Source organism: Parus major, chromosome 3 (genome assembly GCF_001522545.3).
Source record: "Parus major isolate Abel chromosome 3, Parus_major1.1, whole genome shotgun sequence".
NCBI classification, from domain to species: Eukaryota; Metazoa; Chordata; class Aves; order Passeriformes; family Paridae; genus Parus; species Parus major.
The window spans coordinates 17,487,168-17,508,984 of NC_031770.1; the positions used below are offsets into that span (position 1 = coordinate 17,487,168).

General features: G+C 43.2%; 1 protein-coding gene and 1 non-coding gene across 2 annotated transcripts; one reads left to right on the forward strand and one right to left on the reverse strand.

Moving 5' to 3' along the window:
- Positions 1-1,269: 1,269 nt before the first annotated feature.
- Positions 1,270-9,395, forward strand: HHIPL2 (HHIP like 2). The gene is given in 7 exon segments (XM_033512552.1): positions 1,270-1,312; positions 2,442-2,851; positions 4,855-4,936; positions 5,678-5,759; positions 8,126-8,208; positions 9,001-9,050; positions 9,053-9,395. Coding segments are annotated over 7 exon segments (1,047 nt in total). The 3' UTR covers positions 9,350-9,395.
- Positions 9,396-10,696: 1,301 nt separating this feature from the next.
- TRNAT-UGU lies at positions 10,697-10,769 on the reverse strand. Its single transcript has one exon. It is a non-coding gene; the product is annotated as a tRNA-Thr (tRNA).
- Between the last annotated feature and the right edge of the window lie 11,048 nt (positions 10,770-21,817).

Sequence of the window (21,817 nt, forward strand, 5' to 3'; positions counted from 1 at the left end):
GAAATACTGAGAAATTCTCTACATGCTGGAAGAGACTTTTGTTTGCAGTCATGCCCATGAATTGAAATATACAGTGTTGCTGTGTTTGGAAAGCAAATGTTGATGTGTTATCACAAACCAGAATTCCAGTTTGCTTGAAAACAACGACAAAATGGTTTCCACGTACTACTTCTGTTTTAATGCCAGATCTGTAGAATTCTGGAGGGTGAAGTGCTTGAACCTCCCTCTGGGATTGAAACAAAGATGTCTTTAGCAGCAGAGTAGGTTATGGATAAGTACAGCTGTGCTTTTAAAAACTCAATGTTTATCTGGGATTTTGGTCTGGGTTCACATGGGTCTTGTGAGAAGTGCCTTAAGACAATGTGTCTTAAACATTAAGTTTAATTAATTAAACATTAATTAACATTAAGAAATACTTGCTATAACTATGTTTGCTTGGGTACTTACTCATCATTCCTAACCCTAGTACTTGTTTACTTCTGATTCCCTAAGAATGCTGCTGCCTTATTGTGTAATAGTCAGGAGGTTGTGTTGGAGATCTTCAGCTGGATTTGGCTACTTTAATTTAGATTGTGAAGCTTCAAAACGTTCTTCCCCAGCATCCCATGAGGTGTCCTCCCCACCCTGGAAAGCTACCCCTCCTCAGGTGAGAGAGATGATCCAGATTTGCTCTCAGTGTCCATCTCACTGGGGTTTTATGCCTGGACGTGGACCTAAAGCTGTCCTGGGACAGCCCTGGCAGACAACCAGGTGTCCCTTCCCTTTTGGACACATGGTGTCCCTTCCCTGGAGTATTTATTTTGGCTTCCTGCCTGCCATTGTGCCCCTCTGCTTCCCTGGACTTGCAAAGATGGACTTTGATGGGCTGGTGACTCTCCTGTGTTGACCCTGAGAGCATCTCAGCAGAGTGTGAGTTGGGCTTCCCCCTGTCATTGTCTGCCTATGTTCCTTTGTGGGTATGCACAGGAGCTTTCATCATTAACCCAACACAAGTAGTATAAAAGCTGAATGCTTGAAGCCCCGGTGCTTGGTGAGAGCTCCCATGAAATTTCCTGTTGTCCCCACAGCTTGCTGTGGAAGATGTGTGTGCCTTGCAGCAGCTGAAACTCTACTGAGGAAGAAATGTGAAACAAAGCATCAGAGGTTGGGGTGGAGATAAGGAGAGTGAGAGGATAAAGAGGAGCTTGTTGTCTGAAAAATCTGCTGATCCATGGTGGTGGTTCCAGCTTTCTCCTGTGACCTCTGGAAGCAGGATTGCTCTGGGGGATCATGTCCTCTCCAGGTGCTAGAACTATCATGCTGCAGTCAGCAAGTACAAGAGCACAGTCACAGCTTTTGTGTAACTGTCCCAAACATTACTCTTCTATGTCCTGCAAAAAACTTGCTGTTTCCTGACACCACAGTACTTGCACCTGAGACAAACCAGCGGATCACAAATCCAGAGTGAAACTTCTGGTCAAATCATTCTGTGTGCACTGTGTTTTCAAGCCTGTGTGTTGTACTTTGAATGTGACAACTCTTAATGGGTTGGAATGGTCATCTTTGAATTCTGTGCTAGATTTGGTTTTCCTGTCATTTTTCCTCCCCATCTTGTGGGCAAAGCTTCTGCGGGGAATTTTTTTTTAATAATGCATGAAAGAAATAGCTCCCTGTCCACGTGGCTGTGATCAGTTATCTCATCCTAGTTATAGAAGAGCAAATTTAGGGAAGTGTCGTCCTCCAGCACAGGCTGAGAACAATGTGTACAAACACCTGCATCCCTAGCTGATGGGAAGGGCTTGCCTCAAGCATTACTTACCAGAGGGGAAAGTGTGCAAAGGTCTCATGCATTTTAAATTAGTTTAATATCAAGTGGGCTCAAACCCACAAAAATTGATTTGAGTACAGGATTACTGCAGAATATCACAGTCAACTTGAGGTTGTGCTGGTACCTTAAATGAATTTTTCCTCCTTCTCTCCTGAATTTCTTATTTTAGCCCTTAATGCATACCTGAATTTGTGGGTAACTGCAACATCTCTGAAGTCACTTGTTCCTATGGTTAATTGCTGCCTTAACTTGATTGTATTTTATAACCCCTGTTCAGTCTTCATGAAACCACACCCAAGTTTGGTGCATTTCAAAAGCTGAGAAAAATGGTAGTTAGGAACTGAAAATTGTTCACTTGTGTCTTGTAAAGATTATCAAGTTCTGTATATAGGTATCACATCTCATATTTTTATTATTCATATTTCTGGGTGAAGGATTTCTCAGCCAATTTAAGCTAAAATGTTTGGGTTAGATTTGTGGGTGCTTCTAGGGGCAGGAGAAATATCCAGAGGGGAGGGATCAGCCCTGTGATGTGTGGAATACCAAAGAGGCAGCCTGGAGGGTGTCTCTGCTGCCAAGTAGTAAACTTCAGAGAGAAAGGAAGAGGGGATGTAAGCAATCGGGGAATGCTGAGCTCTGGGACAGGCAATTAATAAAACAGAGAAGATAAATGAACCATGCTACGAAGAAGTCCAGGATTTCTATACATCTGACCTCAAGAAGCCTATGCTGAAGGAAGTGAATGCTTGGCCACAGGCTGGAAAGAGCAGCAGCAGCTCTGGAGTTTCTTATCCTTGCCCACATATGTGTGTTTGCCTCTCCTTGCTGTGCCTGACTCTGCTGGGACACCCTCAGTGTCTGGATTATGGACTGCCTTTCCAGCCCCCTTTGCCCTTGGAGTTGTGCTCTACCTATGAAAACTTAGGCTGCTGTGACCAGGAGAGAGACAACAGCATTGCAGCAAAATACTGGGACATCATGGATTACATGGATTCCCAGGGAAGTAAACTACATGGAACAAGCATCAAAGATATCCTGTGTCAGGTAGGAAGAAAAATAATATCTGTATCCTACATTTTGGGCTGGTTTGGGGGTCAGTTGTGGTTCTGACTGCTGTGCTGCTGTGAAGGGAGGTGTGGGAGCAGGGGAAGGGTGGGCTGGCAGGGGAATGGCACTTAATCCTCAGCAGGCATTTTGCAAAGTGCTTTGTTTAAGGTGCATCACTGAAGTCTGGGAATATATAGTGACAGTTGCTAGCAATAAGGGTTTATGGAAACATTACCCAGTGAGGATGATGATTTTCCCATAATGAAAGAGAGAATTACAGATCAGTATTTACCTCCTGCTTGCCAGCTGCAAGGTGCTGGATTATAAATTCTACAGCAACAAATGATAGGGGAATTACAGGCAGAGTGTTAGGATCTCTGGACTGCAGGGAGGATGTTTTTTGGCAGCTGAGGATGCTCCAAATGCTGTGCTTGTCAAAGTAAAACAAAATTTCAGAGGAAGTGCTTTCACACGGCTGCTGCAAGGTCCCAAGGTGGTAGGGCACAGTGTTTTCATCAGTGCTATCTCCCCACTGCCCACCTGGCTTGTGGAAAGTGTGCAGGGAGGAAAGACCAAAGGCACTGTTCTGCCTGAGCACCCCTGAACCCCTGGAATCAGAGGGCAGGACCCTCCTGCCTTTTTAGCAACTGTTAGTCACGCCAAACTGCACAAACTGCATGCCAAAACACAAAGCAGCCAAAAGACACACTTAGTCCTTCTAAAACCAAGCAAATCTCTTGTAGTTAATATTTCCTGAGCTTTTAGAGGTTTAGAGTCTGACCCTCAGCTGAGTTATTCTAGGATTTATCTTAAAAACTTAGTATGAAACTCTGAAAATTGTAATATTCTTAAAGAAGTGTAGTGCAAGTTGCATGGCTAGAAAATTTCCCTGGATGCAAACCTTGCTACATGTGGTAGAGCAGCTGTTTGGCTGATGGCTGAAAGGATGCTTCCCTATTGAGAAAACTGCTACAGGAGGAGCTTAAAAAAAATCAAAAAGCCCAATTAAGCCTTGTTCAAACTGATTGAAAGCCATAGGATGTGAGCTAGTGCAGGGAGAGCACCAGAATTTTAAAAACTGTTTTAATCTGAGGTTTGATTTTATTGCTGAATGCACACTCTTGAGAGAAAGTAACAGAAATATCAATGTGATCTTAGCAATTTCTGGTTTGTTGGTTTTATAAAGTGATGAGATTAATTTTCCTGCATACTTGAATGCAGACAACCAACAGTGACTGCAAGGCCACCTAATCCTGGGAGTTTATGTAGACCTTGAGGAGTGGCCTCCCTCTTGTGTGCCTTGCTGGGTCCATGTGCTGCAGGCGTTGTTTTGCCAGGGAAACACTGTGTGGGAAGTCCCATGGCTGGAAAAGCATGGCAGCTGCCCAGGGATGCTGCTCCTCTTTTAGGAGGGTGAACTGTAGAAGACCTTTCTGCTGCAGCCTGTTAGCAGAACAGAGCTTAGGAAGCTCAGGGGCACTGACAATATGCCTTGTTTCAGAGGGAGTTGGTTTTCTCTTTTTACCTTCTCAGGTTGCTGGTCCAGGAACTGGACTGTTAACACTTACTTGAGCCAAATTAAAAATATTTTCAAAGGTGCTAATGAAGTACTCACTTCAGAAGAGGACTGAGAGAGCAAAAAGACAAGGACACTCTGCTGAAGCGTTGACTTTTGGGGATGGCTCTCAGGGCCTGGTGGTGCCCTTCCTCATTCTGGGAAGATGTTAAACATGGGAGGAATGGTGTGGTTCTGCTAGCTGGGACTGGGGTCAGACTGCAAGGACAGGCTTGGGGGACTTGGCTCCCCTTTGCAAGGCTGGAGACTTTCAGTTTGGGAAGAGGGAGATGTTCCTTCACAGATGTGATGTGGAAGCAACAGAAACCAGGACATTCTGTGCTGCTCTCTGTTAACCAAATGGCAGCAATGAAAAGTGAGAAACCCCCTGCTCCATCCAAAAGCTGCAAGGGCTTTACTCCTCACAAGTCATACCTGTTCTTAGTATGGTGAAAAGCCCCTGGGTACTGCTGTGAGCAAAGAGAACTACCTGCTTGTGAAGTTTGGAATCAGAATCTCCATATTAAGTATCCTGGAAAGGCTGCTACTTGCACAAAAAAACCAAAACAAAACAAAAAATCAATGCTTGTATAACTGCCCAGATTTTAAAATTAATTCTGTTTTATGAAGCAAACTTATTTAATGAGGCAGAAAAGTTACTAATGTAGTAGTTCTTTCCTGGACTCTGCATGTACTTACCTTCTTCTATCTGTGCCAAAAAAAGATCTGGATAGATTGTTTTGGGCTGCTGGCATGAAAACCAGTAAAATAATATTTCTGTAGAATGTAGCCTCTTCTGCTTTAATTTCTGAAACTTTAAATTCTGAAATTTTAATTGCTGATTAAAATAGAGGTGGGATTTTAATGGAAATATTTTATGGAAGTTCTGCCCCAGAATGTTTGCAAGATGAGGAGTTTAAATTTAGATACAAATTCAAACACAATGCTTGATTTTCAGGATTTACCCTACATTTTACATAGCACAAACATACATACATAGCATAAACACTTAAAGGTATTTGGAGGAACATAATTTTAGCTCTGTAACACTTGAAAATGTTGCCTGCAGCATTTTTTTTCCTGATGATCACAGAGTCAGTGATACCTACAGGAATTGCATGAGATGATATTTAGTTACTTGTATCAGTTTTAAATCTCACCTAAAGTGTGCTTCAGTAATACTGTGCATATATCAGATTAATTTAGCCTGTGTATTTAATCAATGTACATCTTCAGCACCTACAGATTCTTTTTTCATTTCCATTTAGGTGAACTGTATTTTATGTCTACTTCTTATCCCAGTGCCTATGCACCACATGGATTGCTCTACAAGCTCATTGATCCTGCAAGGTTTGTAATTAAAGATGGATTTCCATGCCAAATTCTTCTATAACCACCATACACTCCCCAGCTATTGTAGTAAAAGAATGCCAAGCACTTCTGATACACCACATCACTGACATCTGCATCCAGTCCTTGGGTTTTGTTTACACACTGTACCTTTGGCACAACTTTAATCAGTTTGAGTGAATTTGTTCCTCACTCATCATATCTGTGCACAGAGAAAAAGGAAATAGAGTTCAAATTCCTTGAAGATCTGGGAGAGTTAAGGATTAAAAGAAAGTTTCCATATCTGAATCACAGCAAAGAAACGTTTTAAAAATGATGGTCCATATCCTTTCAGGTCATTACATCAAATATCTATGATGCACTTTAATATAAATAAAAACTAAATGCCATTCCACAGTTTTCTTCACAAAGATGAAAGAAACCTGGTGGTTCATGAAGTGCTCAAATAATAACTGAAGCCCAAACCTTGGGTTTTTCCAAGCAAAATGTTTTTTCCTCATTAAGCAGTTATCCCTGCTAAAGTCTGTTTTTACAACAATAAGCACACTTATGTATTTTTTTTTGCCTCCCTAGTTTTTGGATTTTATTAAAAAAACATTAAATGACTTTCAAATCACTCTGTAATGTAGATACAGCAGAAATGTGTTTGTGCTGTTGCAGAGACCTTGGACACTAGCAGAATGAAGAAAACAAGCTATGTTTTCTTGAGAAGTTAGATCCAAAGCTAGGTAGTTAACGCAAGCTGTGTACCAAAGCGATGGGAACAGAACTTGAATCTTTTACTGCTTGAGGAGATTTCTGCCTTTAACAGTTTTTCATCTGTGAGGAAGTGCATTAACTGTGGTTGCCCAAAATGTAGTATTTTCAGCTAAAATATATATGTATATCTATTTGTAAGCGTGCATAAACATCAAGAGCTTGAGCAGAGTCTATTTATCAAAGCAAATATATCTTTGTTGTCTCTATGCCACTCCTTAATGTGCCATGAAAACCCTGTGCTTTTGAAGCTCTGTGTCCATCACTTCTAGAGCAGGACCAGGAACTTGCTCCCTTGGCTCTTAGGAATGTTTTCCTGCATTTTCCGGATGCCCTTGTTAGCCTTAACCCGGATGGGGCTGTGTCAGCTCTGCCCTGGTCTGTTTGCAGTTTGCAGGCGTGCCCAGGCTGTGCAGAGCTCCTGGGAGCCTGAGCAGGCTCTGGAGTACTCCTGACACCTCCAGCTCCTGGGGTGACTCTGGTCTCCTCATGAACCTTTCTCCTTTGCGTTGTACTGCTGTTTATAGGATTTTTCCTGGGGATAGCTGGCTTCTCTCCCGGGTGCAGTCCCGGGCAGCGAATCCAGCATTCGCTGCGTCCTGCCCGCACCGCAGGAAGTGCGCTGGCACGGACAGCAAGCCACACAAACTCCTGCTTCTAAAACATTGCCAGGGCCACTCTCATGTGCCTGATGGCAATTGAAACTTCCCGAAGAACCTGCCAGGAAAGCTGGTGGCATAAGGAGTGCCGTTTGTCCCCACCTCGGCTTGCCTCTCCGGCAGTACTCTGGGAGACAGCAGGGTGGCACCAAATTCCTTCTGTCCCGAGCCGGGAGAAAACGAGTTAGAATGTCATTTTAAAACCGGAGAGAAGAGAGATGGAGAGGGAAAACCCAACTAGAAATTCCCAATTTGCAGACAGCAATGCCTGCAACCCTGCTTTAGTAACCTTTTTCAAGAAATTGAAATGGTGTAGATGAAGCTCTTGGCTCTTGCCACTGTCTGGAGGAGAATGCTAATCACAAGAGAATGTGATGCCTTAGGTTATGCTTTGCTTTGCTTGGTGCTGTCAAGCACGCCAAATTGGAAGAACCTGTTCTTGTTTGTTCTACAGCAGTTCCCTTGGTGGCTAACAGAGAAAACAGGTGTGTTGTGCTCCTTTCCACCTCTCTTCCTGTCACTTAACGTGCAACATCTTTACCTCAGGGAAAATGTGTTTGGTTGTTTTTTGTTTTGGTGCTTTTGTCCTGTGGGAAGTTGTCAGGGAACAGCAGGAGAGGAGCAGAGACACATTTCTTTGCAGTTGTGGCTCCCTCCCTCTGTGCCTGTTCCTTTTCTTTCTCACCCCTCTTGCTGCAGAACTATTGTATCCAAAGGAAATCCCAGCGAAGGTCACATTCACCAGTTGCTGTTGGGACAGGGATTTTATGCCTTGCCAGCCCTGTGTCTGCCTCTTGAATTCCACCTGTGCTGCACTCCAGGTGCCTGAAGGGCTTTCATGCCTCTTCCACCAGAGGCAAATGAGAGCAGGGAAGTGGTGTGTGCCTATGGAATAAATGCACTTCCCTAAAAATCTCTCAGATGTCTCCATGTGGCTTTCTGTTTTCCAAGGAGAGCTCCACCAGGGAAGTGTAAACACAATCCTGTTCCAGTGAAAACAAAGAGCAAGCGGATACCATTTGTTCCACGTGCAAGTAAGCTGTCAGGCTTTGATTTTAATCAGAAGCAAAACATACATAAGCTTAGAGGCATGTGATTGAAACCTTCAGCAGCCTTAACAATTAAAGCACTGAGCAGGGGCAATGATGAAGTTTGGTTATCACATTTAAAGTGTGCTTCTGCTGTCTGCTTGATGCTGTGCCTTTGCTTAAACCCATGATTTATTTTTTTTTTCCTAAGTTTTGCTAAGTAATAGTGTAAATGGGCATTGCAAGGGAACTGATGGCTTTGATTCAGGCATTGGAAGAGGTCTGGGAAATTCTGAGGGCCTGCCCCCTGGCTCTGAGGCAAGTTTCTTGAATCAAATAATGCCTTCTCTGTGCATCTGTGTGGAGTCAATATTCCTTTTTCCAAGCTGTGTTCTGTCTTAAAGTCTCATGCAGCTGGGGCAGGAGTTACATCTTGAGTAGAAACTGGTGTTTAGTAAGTCGATATTATCTTGTCTGGGATTTCCAGATATTAGTGTATTATGAACAATTAATATTGTTAAATCTGCTAGAGAAGTGTGCAAGGTTTCATCACATTCTGTCTGCAAGTAATTTCCCTTAAATACACATCCATAATTTCTAAAATCAGTAATTTTATTTCCAAGAAAAACAAGGCTCTTCTGGTGGAAGAAGAGAGGTTTATAGTGTGCATTTCTTCTTTCATAATTTCAGCTGGTTTTTTTTACTATAGCTCTAATAAGTGTTTCTATCAGTCAAAGCTCTGAATTAGCCCTTTGCCTCAAAGCAGGAATGCTGAATCGTGTTAGTTACTTTCCTCAGAGACTGTCCTTGAGCTGCTAAATGAACCTTCAACAACCGTGCCTCCAAAATATCTTCTATCCTCACTGCAGCCACACCAAGAGATTCTTCTAAGAAAGCAAAAAAGACCCCATCCATCAAAATAAAAGAATCAAAGCGAAAACAGCTCCATCTGGTAAAGAGAGTCAAAGCTGAGGCTAAACCTCATAAGGGAAAGAAGATTGGACAGAATTCCAGAACTGCACCAGCACCACCTTTGCCAAAAAAGAAGAGCTCCCACCTAACCAGAACTGAGGAGTTTCTTCCGAAGAAACCAGCACTAGCTAAGGGAAAAGTGGAGAAGGAAGAAGCAGTTTTTGAAGCTCAGTGATGTCCCAGAAAAAGCAAGTAGCCTATAAAATGGTGAAACAAGTGTTGAATAGCAACCAAATACAAGAGATTTTGGCTGACTTGTTATGGAGTGGTCCCAGGTATGCCCTTATTAATGGCAGTGTTAGCAGTCTCTACATATGTTTTATTAAACATACTAAACTTTAACAGCACCAGCTTCCAAATCCTGCTGTGATGTCCTTTACTGACTTAAGTGGTCATGAGAGCCTGTGATGGACATTCTCTAGTAAGATTTGGTTGTGTATGACTGTCTAATAAATCCAAGTGCCTCTAAATTCCAGGACTTTAATCTTCTACTGAAGAATATGGAATAGACATGTTAATAACCCCATCTTTATTTTTTTTTCTTTTCTTCCTTTGGCTGAAATGCAGGAAAAAGTGTGTTCCAAGAGTAGTTGTCTTTCAGGCAATGAAATCAGGCAATGAATTTTTTGAAGGAAGACCACGAAGATGCTCAGAGGGCTGAAGCACATCTCCTATGAGACAATTGGGGCTGTTCAGCTCCAGGGAAATCTTGCAAGAGTCTTTTGTAAGTCTCCCCCTGAAGGAGACCCACAAGAAAGCTGGAGAAGGACTTTTTACAAGGGCAGGTAGTGACAGAAAAAGGGGAATGGCTTCAAACTGACAGAGGGGAGGTTTAGATCAAATATTAGGAAGAAACTCTTCATTGTGAGGGTGGTGAGGCACTGGCACAGGTTACCCAGAGAAGTTGTGGATGTCCAGTCCTTGGAAATGCTCAAAGCCAGCTTGGATGGGGCTCTAGCATCCTGGTTCAGTGGAAGGTGTCCCTGCCCACGGCATGGGGTTGGAACTGGATGATCTTTAAAGTCTCTTCCAGCCTAAGTTATTCTGGGAATATTTTTTCAAGGTATGGATCACCTGCAGCTTCCATAGGGTCCAGTAAGGGCTGGAAACGTCCAGCAAATCTGAAACACCAACACAATCAAAGCACCAGAAGCCAAGCATCCCTCACAAAAGCCCCGCGTTAGAGCTGAGCCGTGGGCTGGAACCATCGTGCGATTCCAGATCCCACGCGGTGGAAGCGGCGCCGTAACAGCCCTCGACGTTCAGATCCAGGGAAATGATTTATTCGGGAAGCAGAGCCGGGCCCTCCTTTGCGCTCCTGCCCCCGGAGGCAGCCGAGCCCACGGCATCAGCTCGCGGCTCCAGGGCTCCGCTCGCCTCCCACCGCCGCCCTCTGCAGGCGCCGCGCCGGGATGCAAAAGGCGGCCACCCCCGCCGCCCGCTCGTCCCGGAGCCCCTTGGCTGCGTCGGGGGAGAAACAATAATAAAAGCAATAATTAAGAGAAAGCGGGAAAAGCTCGGGAGGCCCCAGCGAGGATCGAACTCGCGACCCCTGGTTTACAAGACCAGTGCTCTAACCACTGAGCTATGGAGCCACCTATCAGTTCCAGCCCTGCCGACGGCTCCTGTCCCTGTACAGGGCGGCTTCCCCTGCCTTCCGCCCGGGCCGTGCCCGCCTCAGCGCCCCGGGCAGGCCGGACAGCCCCTGCCTCCCTCTGTGGGCACCGCACCTGCGGCATCCCGGGGCTGAGCTGGGCCTCTGGAGCTCCTCCACGGGAAAAGCTGCCCTTGGCGAAGGGGAATGCAGCTCCCGGCCCACCCCCGCGGCCTTGCCTGAGGGTGACGGGGGCCCCTCCCGTCTTCATGAGGGGGAGAGCGCACCTGCCAAGGATTCGGGTGGAAGCGCCTTGGAGAGGAGAGTTTGGGTGGCAGAGGGGACGATTATTCCCAGGAGGGATTCCCGGTTCTCCTGGGCATCCCCCGCGCTGTGAGGGAGGGAGCAGCCGCTGCCCGAGTCAAGGTTTTGGAAGGTAAAGCTGCACAGAACCTGGTTTTGTGCGGATTGGGGAGAGAGCCGCTTTAAGCAGATGACAGCAGTGTTGTAATTCTCCTCAGCTTTTGTGAAATCACTGTTGCACAAAAACTGGTTTAACTCTCGCAGAGAAACCACGTCTTGTTTGACTGGGGTACGAACCCAGCAGCAAGACAGGCAGTGTGGAGCCTTCATTTCTTGATTTTTACTGTGGAAGTTTGAAGGCATTTGAGGATTTTCTCCTTTCCTTTGCATGAAAGAACCACTCTGTCACATGCTCCATGAAAGCTTAGGTGAAGGTGAGAAGGTGAGCTGTGCAGAGGAAGCAGAGACACCGCTGTGGAGTAATAAATCCCAGCAGCTCTGCTGTACACCAGAGTCATGTTCTAGAAAAGCAGACATGATTTGCTGGGTGCAAGCCTCAAGCAGTGTGTGACCAAAAGTAAAGCTCCTTGAAATGAGGATAGACAGAAAAAGCTGCATTACGGAGCTAAAGACCTTTCATCCATCCCACACTCCACAAATCATGAACTAGGTCAACTTCCTCTTTTTTTTTTTTTTTCCTTTTAGTTTTATATCACATTCTCTTTAAATGCATATGATCTCTGGACAAACTAGATCAGTTCTGGTGAACTGTGTCTAGTTGTTTATGTAAGACACTAAAATTACTTTGAAATATCTGCTTTTGACCTCTAATGTGGCAGCTGATAAATTCATGAAGTTTCACATTTCTTTGGATGACTTTTTTTTCCGTTTCCTTTGAAGATAGTGACTCTTTAGAGGGACTACAGGTCTTCCAAAGAGGGCTAAAATGTCTGTAGTGAGTGTTCTGCTAATGCCTTAGGGAACTGAAGTATAAGCATGGATTGTTTTATGACCTTCAGGTAGGCAGGAGCAGAACTTTCTTACGCTTTTCATGTTGTAAGACAAGCCTTCATCAGCCTAACATGGCTGAGCAGCAGGGTAAGATATATTCTGAGAGCAGAACAGTGTTGAAATAAATTTTCTGCCACTATTGGGCTTTTAAACTTAGGTCAAATCTGTAACTGTTGTGATTGCCCTGCTTCCAGATGCCTTTTGCTGCCTTGCTGAGAGCTCCCTGCAAGGTGGGCTCCACTTCAAGGTCTGTGTCACAGGGTGTTTCTTAGTCAGACAGCCTGGGTGGGATTCAGGAGGTGTGGTGGTGGTACCACACTATCAGTAAGCCCCTTGACTTCTCTTTAAAAAATGAAAATGAGGAAATGAGACACTTCTGGGATGTAATTCATCTTACCTGAAGGTAAAACTCTACAAAATGTCATCTGAGTCATGGTCTAGAGGTGCCTGTTCCTCAGCTGGCTGTGCAGAGAGTTGATGCAGCCTTCACAGCAACTTCCCCAGCCTCTGGAATAAATGGTAATTTAGTGGAAATACCACAGCATGTTATTTCTTTCGATTTTTAAAATCTCGTTCTATCTCATGTTTTGTATCCAATGTTTCAAAGACAAGTGGATCATTCCTGTGGAATTTAAAGAGCAATGATTTTTCTACGGATTGATTAGGTCAAAACTGTAGAACCACATCTAAAGAAGACTCTAAGATTCTTTCTGCAGCTAGACCCACGCAGATGTGAGAATTAAGCATTTAGGCAATAAAATGCCTGTCTAGTTTGCTGTTCAGGACTGTTGAAAGCCACTAGGTGGAACCTAAGTACTGCATCAAAAGATCAGGAAAATATTTTTAACAGACTTCAAATGCTGAAAAGAGTGAATTTTTACTGCACACGTTTTTAAGAAAGATCTGTAGGATGACTGACCTTTAAAGGTGTGCCAGATATTTAAAGATGCACATTTATATATGGTCTTTAAAGCTTCTTCTCTAGGCCCAGACTGAGCATCAAACTAGAAAATAGGGTGGTTAGTGTAAGAATAGGTGCAGTCTTGCTCAATCTGGACCAAGGCTGTTATTAAAAACTCATTTATTTATTCCTGGTTATCTCCCTGACTGTCCCTAACAGCTACACTGGACAGTCAGTGTTTAACCCTGTGTAAAGCTGGTGTCAGCCCACAGATGTCACCTGTGCTGCTGTGGGTTTTTGCCCATCTCGTTAAGCACAGTGAGCTAATCCCAAGCATATTCCATTTTACTGCCATTTCTTGCATTCAGGGGAAACTAAAGTAATGACTCTTCAGACAGTTAGTACAAGGAAATTAATGGAAATCCCTGAAAATTCTCTTACACTACTGTATTCCCTTTTCCAAACTGGATTGCCACCCAGTTCCCTGCTGGATTCAGTTTCACTGCTGTTTCACAGGGTTTGGTTCTTAGTTGCACAAAGCATCTTTGGGCTGCAATACTATGAAATAAATAGCAGCCAATGTTTCCTCTGCAGACCTGGTGTGTCTCCTAACAGATTGTCAGGCTTGCCCAACTTTGTCCTCCACACATCTGTCTCTGTGTCCTGAGGGAAGGTTGGTGACCTGGGATTATCTCAGCAGAAGGACAGATCAGCAGAACTGGTGCACTTGCCTTGTTAACCTCTGGGAGAAAGGAACTGCAGCACAGCTTCAGTCTTCTTGTGAAATGGGACATTCTGTGGGTTTTAATTGTTTGTCAGGTTCAGCACTGTTAGTTTTCTTTCTTAAAGGAACTGTAGTAACCTAAAGGTGTCTGAGTTTAATGTAATTCATTTTAGTTGGCAAGTGCTGGTGGACTACTTTGTCTTGTGAAAGGGTTTTTTTTGAGTAAAATATTAGCAAAATAAGAGAAACACTTCTTGCTGATTTTGGGTGGCTTTTGGAGGCAGTCCTTGAGGTATTTTAGGCATGTAATGATCTTGACATTTGCTTGAAGCCTGCCTTGTCTTCTGAATGTGAACCTTTCCAAGTCCTGTTTGACTGAGATGTGCCTCAGGAAGTGTCATGTGGTTTTGCAGTTTTGACCCAATCAAGCCTTATAAAAATCATTGTTTTTCACATTATACAGGAATGATCCACTTGTGTTTGAAACATTGGATACAAAACACGAATGAGATTAAAAAAACAGAAGAAATAACTTGCTGTGGTATTTGCATTAACAATTACCATGTATAACAGAGGCTTGGGAAGTTGCTGTGAAGGCTCTTTTCAGGTTTCAGCTTGTGCATTGCTTTCACCCCTGCTCCAGAGCAGCATGAGAGATCCTGGTGTGCATCCTTCCTCTTCCCCGAAACTCTGCTTTCCATGTGAAAGAAGTTCAGACATACAACAGATAACGGTGCCCTTTCAAAAGTAGTTTGGCAGGCTCAGTACTCTTCCTTTGGACAAACACCCATTATCACATTAAAAAAAAAATTTAAAAAAAAATCTTGCCTTTTAACAGCATTTTTGTGTGGCTTTGAAGAGAGAAAGGGATTGATGTTTCTGTGGAAATTCAGTTTGTTTTGTTCCTCAGAAAGGTGACAGAGCACACAAAAGAAATGTAAAAACCATCAGAATCCACACATCTCCATTTGCTCATAGCCCTGCTCAAGTCATGGGTGTCCATTGCTCATATTTGATGTAGTTTTCTGTGGAGAAGCATCACTATTCCCAAGTCTTATTCCAGAGTAGCACCTCTGTATCTGCCTCACTGTGCTCTCCTGTTATCTTTTTTCTTAATGCCAGGGATCCAAGCAGAAAAGATGTCTTCAAATGCTTTATCATTTGATCTTCCTGAAACTAGAAAGGAGAAATTTTATTTTCTTTACTTCAGAGTTATTTCTCTGATCCAGACCAGATTTGAAGCTATTTATTATAACAACTTCAAACATCATATCCAGTGGCACTTAGCTGCCACACTGCACCCAGTGGTGGAGGTGACAAAGCCATCTATTACAGGCAAGAGTCTGGAAAGTTTGATAGGAAGCAGCTTTTCATCAAATAAGATAAAATATAAATAACTCAGCAGAGCAGTGGAAAAGCAAAGTATATTTTATTTAGTTTAGAAAAAGAAAATTCTTGTATTTGAAATAGAAAGATGCATAGTTTTTAGATTTAAAGGAGAAGAGAAAAGTCAGCAGGAAATAGCTGACCCAGACCTGTGCATGTGCTGGTCAGTCTGTCACTAAACATGTATTTATGTCTGAATATTACATCTATATGCACATGTAAACATGTTTGTGCTGTTGGGCAGAGTGTACATAGTATTCTCCCTCTGTGGACATGACAGCCTGAAGATCTCTGCTCAGTTGTTGCTTTCCAAAAAGTGCAGGAATGTAAGGACCATCCCTGAGGCTGTAAATCCTCTCAGATTTGTTTAAAGTCACTTAGCTGATTTGAAGGTTACTTGGGTTGGCAACCAGTGCGGTTGCATGAACCTCATTTCCAGAGAAAACCAGGCTAAAAATGTACTGATCACATTTCCCAAGGAAGATTTTAAATATTTTTGGAAAACAGGTGATTCAGGAATGTGTGAGGCAGAGGAACCAGGAGATCCAGTATCCCCATCCTTACTCCAGTATGGATTCTGCTACTTAACTCTGTTCCCTCCCTCACAGCCTTCCAAAAGGATGGTAGGATGTTTGTTGGTAGCACAAACACAAAGTCTTATCATCATGAGTCTAAAAACAGACTCAGGATATTTCAAGTGGGCTGTAATGGAACAAAAGTGTAGCAACAGGACGGCTCAAAATATAACTTTTTGGGGTGGTTTCTCCCAAGGAGCTGTAAAGCTATAGGTACTGAGTTCCTTTTACAGCTCAGTGGGCAGTAGGGAAATGGGAATGTGTCCCAGCACAGTCAGCACTGCTGTGGATGGGAAGCTGTTGTCTCAGCCATGGCCTGTTTGCAAGGGTTGGGATATTTGGCTCCACTGAGGATGCAGCCACCCAGGGAAGACACAGATGTGAAGGTCTGCTCTGGGTTTCACTTACTGGGAAAGGCAAAATAGAAGATCTGTCACAACTGTTAGGCATCTTCCTCAAGTGCTCACATTCCCTTTCCTGTGAAACACATCCGAGTCCCAAAGGCAGGCAGTCCCTCTGCTAATCAAGAAACAAATTTGGTTTTGTTCTGAAGCTCTCTAAGGTAGATGGAGGAAAGATGCTTGTATAAAAAATATTACATAAACTGTGAATAGCCAACTGTTGCTTAAGTGCTGGACATGATAACTGCAGCTGTGCGATTTGTGACTCCTGGAAAAAGCAAATGAGCCGAAAATGTGGTTTTGTTCACATCTCTGTTCCTGATTTTGCCACATGTTTGCTGCTAGAGACAGCAGTTTGTGGGTTAGAGTCACACCAGTGTCTGTGTGTTATTCTCTTGTGCAGTTAGCTCAGAATATCCTGCCCCATTTCCTCAAGTGCCTGGGAAGAGCTATGCCCTGAGCTCCAGGCGTTCAGAGAGCTGCCCTCTCCAAACTGAGATGGGCAAGCTGGAGAAATAACTGAGACCAGGTGTTTAATCCCCCTGGTAGGGTTGGTGGCCCCTGGGCACCAAATGGGAATGGGAATTTACAGCTTCCCTTCTCTGTTTTTAGGGTTAAGCTGGATGGACTTGCAGGCCCTGTCCGTATACAGGCCTGTCAGTGGTTCTGTGGATGAGATTTGTTGCTCAGCAACTCTGCTCTTCTCTCCCAGGAGAACACATCAATCTTCCTGCTTACTGGCTGGACAAACATGTGCCACAGAACAAACTGAATAGAAAAATGTGATTCTTCTCCCAACCTTATCCTAGTAATTGGTAGAAACTCCTCCTCCCAGGGTTTCTGCTGTGAAGCTTTTCTGAACCAGAGTTTGGGAAGGTTTTGGAGGCCAGCTTTTGAGTGATCAGCTCCTCTTTGACACTATTTCCAGTAGCCTCCCATTGAGCATGGAAAATCTCACCTCCTTGAGTTTTAGGCAGTGTTACTGTTTCAAAGTATGCTTTGACGGACAAAGTACTGTCAGGTTTTCAAAGTGATAATTGAGTGTTTCCAAGTCCCTTCTTTGCTTCTGAAGGCCCAAACTGTCTTCTGAGTAACCTTGGACTTAGAGTTCAGCTTCGTGATTGGGTTTGTGTCTCTTTTGCCATTTTTCCTGGTTTTGATTGGCTTGGAAATCCTGAGGATACAGCCTTCCTGAGGGTACTGTCTGTTTTCTTTGGCTTTCCCAAATTTATCACATCACACAGTGCTGAAAATGAATGAGAAGGGAATAAATAAATAAATCTGTTTTGAATTTTGAGGATTTGGATTAAGCTTTGTGTAAAGTGGTTGGTTTGAGGTTTGCCTCTGTTAAATTAGCTCACTGCATAGTAGGGCACTTCTGTCTGTCACAGAGGTCCCAGCTAGCCAGTGCAGACTTAGACAGGTGATACCACATCCTTCAGTGCAGGCATCCAGCCTGCACTTTAATGGCTTTGACAAATCCCCTCAAGCAGAATTGTCAAGCTGACTCCATGATCTAATGTGTTTAAAAGCACTGGGAATCTCAGAGGGGACTGATGTCATTAGATCACATCTGCATGAGGAGGATAAACTGTTCTTCAGTGTAATTCATAAATTGGAATGTTGGACTGCTGTAATCAAACTCCAAGGGAGCCTCTCCATGGGGCATCCATATCAGCAGCTGCTCTTCATACATGACAGGTCTCTTTCAAAGCTTATACATGCCTGATAATCCTTCTCCTAACTAAACACTAAACTGAAGGATGTCCCAACCTGCCGTAAAGAAGGGAGGTTAAATGTTTTAATTCACTTAGGTGATCAATCCATTAATGCTCCTAGAGTTAGGCTCGTCCTGATCTACTTTGCTATATCAGCTATATATATATAGCTAGATCTGCTACTTACAGAGGACCCAGCTCTGGTGACCTTTCTACTGGTGCAACCCTAGGCAAAAACTTACTGAAAATTGTACATACCTTTTGCGTAACTGTGGCTGTTCTTTTGGTGGAAGCAATTCCAGCAGTGGGATAAATCAGGCCAGTGGTGGATTGTTGCTTCTCTGTTAAAAAAAAAACAACAAACCAACAAACCAACAACTAATTAACTTTGCATTTAGTTTTAAAGTTAAAGCAGAGTTGCTTCAAGGATGAAGCCACTAGTGCCCATTAATATGCTCCAGGACATTATGCCTGGGAAATTTCTCTTTCTGACAGTTCTGGAAAATATAAATGTTCATATCTTCAAGTGAACAAAAAGTGATCCACTCCTATTTATGGTAAATGAGTAAGTACATATGAAGGAAAAACACTAAAAAAAGACATGCTTTTAAAGACCGACTCAGCTATTGTAGTTTGGTAGAACAAGTGAATGAAACTTGTTTGGATTCTTCCCAGAATACAGGAGAATAGGAAAAGAAGCAGCAGTAATGCAGAAGCACTGGTTTAATCTCTAGTCCACCAGCTACTTTTGCACTAGTGTGGAGTTCATGAGGTCAGTCTTAAACCATTCTTATACCTCACATACATGTTTAACATTCAGAATCCTTGGACATATCTATGAAACAAGAATCGAGAGATCCACATTATATTTAGTGCTCAAAGTTGAGAAGGAAAGACTAAGAAGTGTGGGTTTGTTGGTACCCAGCCCCTTAGTTGTATCCTTGGGCTGAGAGTTCTCTGTAAAAAAAGTTCTTGGTATATATGCTGGATATGTCTGGAAAATAGATCGTAATAAATACATAATTTTATGTGGAAGATGGATAATTCAGTGCCTAAGAATATGAACTGGAGAATAAATCAATGCAAAGAGACTTTCTGTTCTTTGGTGTTCATTTCTCCCTTTTTTTTCCTGAGTGAACGTTCCTCAGCAGTCCCAGCAAAGGGATGTTTTTACAAATATCTTGCTGAAATACTCAGACCTTGCTGTGTTTCCTCATGAGAATTGAGAGGTGCAGAGCGGAAGGTGCATCATCGCAGCTCATGTCTAAAGCAGCAAGTAGCAAGTCAAGGTGATCTCAAGACTATGTTGTTGTTTGTAGCAGGACAAATGGTCACTTCTAAATCACTCTGACATGCTTAGTGAGAAGTAAAGCACAGTGCTGTCTCCTCTGAACTCTTGAATTTACTGTTATAATTGTAAAACATGAATCTCAGTTTAAACTAATCTCCAGTTGCCTCTTGCATTTTCATTTTATGCTTTCTTGCCCTGCAGTGACCCCCTTTAGACTGCTAGTTCTATAAATCTTTGTCACAAAGGGTCACTGGGCTGGGGAGAAGAGAGAAAAATCTGTGAACAAAAAGAAGTCTAATATGCTTTCTCCACTAGATACTGTGCCAGAGGTAGGTTTGCTTGTTCCAGCCTGATTTAGCTGGTGCAGATGTTACTGCTAAATGCATAAACTAAATACAGTCTAATAGGGGTTTGTAATTAGTTTGTTTACAGAAGCACTTACAGGAACAATTTGGTTCATCTAGAGCTGATCAATCAAACTTCAGCTGAAGAAACCCCAGAGAGACTCTTTCTTTCCACCTGACCTGCCGGGAAACAGGCTAGAAAATATTGATAACACCAACAGCTATTGGCTGCTGCCATGTGTTTGATGTCCTTTGTGCATGTTTGGGCAGAAAAGAGAGAGACTGCTTTTTTCATCTTAGTTCTAATGCTGCTTCTTTGACAAATGCACCTTTGCCAAGAGAAAAACAACTGAAAGCCTAATAAAATTGAAGATTATGTAGATGAAAATGTCAAAGCCCTTGGGCCCTGACCACAGAAGTGTTTAGATAAATTGGCAGAGCCTGAAAACCTTTGTGTCATAGTTCTGACCTAGGGTAATTCCCTTAAATACCTCCTCTGAGCTCATTTTCTCAGTTTCCATTTTAGCATCCCTCTAGCAGTGCAACTGAATGAAGCTCAAAGCTTGTATTCTCTTGAAGGGTTGTTTGCTAAAGAAGCAGGAATGAGACTGATACTCATCCTGAGGACCAGCATGTTGTGGCCCAGCCAGGCTGGAATGATGTGTGATGTTGTTTCTGATGCGTGGTACCCAAATACAGCCTCAGAGGCAGGAGAGGTGTTTTCAACAGAGTATGTTCCACATCCACCTCTTCCCTTTTATTTTGCAGATGGGCACTGCCAGGTGCAAGGAGTCCTGTGTTCATGGTATTACTCCTCACCAGCAGAAGGCAACAACACATTGTCCTTGAGCAAGCTTCTTCCTTAAGTGCTCCTTATACTTGGATGTAGCTGTCAGACTTTGGATGATCACTTGGTGTGACAGTGGCTGCCTTGCAGGTCCCCCTGGGTGTACCCTACATTCTAGGTGCCTGTGACAGGTGCAGGTGAAGGTACTTTGTCCTCCTGGCACCATGATAGGTTGAGCTTCACAAGGCAATTCTGTCTGATTGTGAGTTCAGCTGGTCCCTGTGTTAGAGACTGAGCTGTGGTACATCCAGTTGATGTACTTTGTGGAGGATGAGCAAATTACATGAATTGCATAGCAGGTCAGCGGAGAAGTGAAGTTTCTAACTTCTAGGAGCAAGTTGTGTACCCATGGTACATATTATAAATCCCAGGTCCTGCCTTATATCATGCTGATCTGTGCTAGATGACAACCTGAGCCTACAACAATCTAAACCAATGATTTTAAATGACAATTTGAGCTGTGTAATTCAGAACTAGATATTCTTTTGAGGTGCTTACTTTTCAAGCTGTTTATGCTTAACAACTTTTTTTGTCTGTCATAGCTGCTGCCGGATGGAAAAATAATTTGGTTTGTTGGATGCTATTTAATGAAAATAATTCTTTATTCCTGAATTTATAAACTGTGATCAGTGCCAATAAAGAAAGCTGTAGGTGATCCCATCAGCAAAATCTTCATCAAGTGCTCCCCTCTGGTTTTCATTTTCGCCTCAGAAGCAGGGAGAAGAAAGTGAGACCTTTTCAGAGCTCTAATCTGCAATTGTCCAATGAAATGATGAGATTTGAATTACAGACTGAGGTTGAAATTGTCATTGTGCAGGAAAAGGCCATGGTCTGAAACTGTCATATTTGGCATATATAAAACTGCACATTTGATAATTTGTCCAAAAACAAATAAGGGAGATGGCTTTGTCAGCCAAAATATCCCACTTTGCAGATTTAGAGCAGGATGAAGTGATTTGCCAAGCCCCACACTACCCCATCCATCCAGAGGCCAATTCAGTCTTTCCTGTGTGCAATCCCACCTGTCTGTGCCAGGGCCAAGCAGATGATGATGTACAGCATCACTGACCCACTGGGTCACACACAGTTTGAAGCCCAGCATTTTTCAAGCTGCCATCTGTTTCTGGAAGAAAGACCATGGCACAATGCATGAAGACTTTATTTGCCCTTTACTATTTATCTTTGTTATCTGACTTCCATCAGTAGTTCTGCTGGATAATACCAGTAGGAAAACATTATGAAAGTGTACCAGGAGACTTGATCTCAGAATTACCGGTTACACTACTTAATAGATAACGTCCTTCTGGTAATACAGGCTGTTTATCAAAGCATCTTTAGACAAGAATTTCTTTGAAGAAATTGCCTAGGGAAAGTGTTTTTCATGAGCTTGGAGAGAGAGAAGTATATCAGGTTGCGAGTGAACCTGGAGCTGTGCAGAGCATTTTTTGAGAGACATCCCATGCAGGGTGAGATACTGACAGGTGTAGCACAGGGAGCTCATGAGCAATATGTGAGACAGGTCATGTGAGAAGATGACAAATATGTATT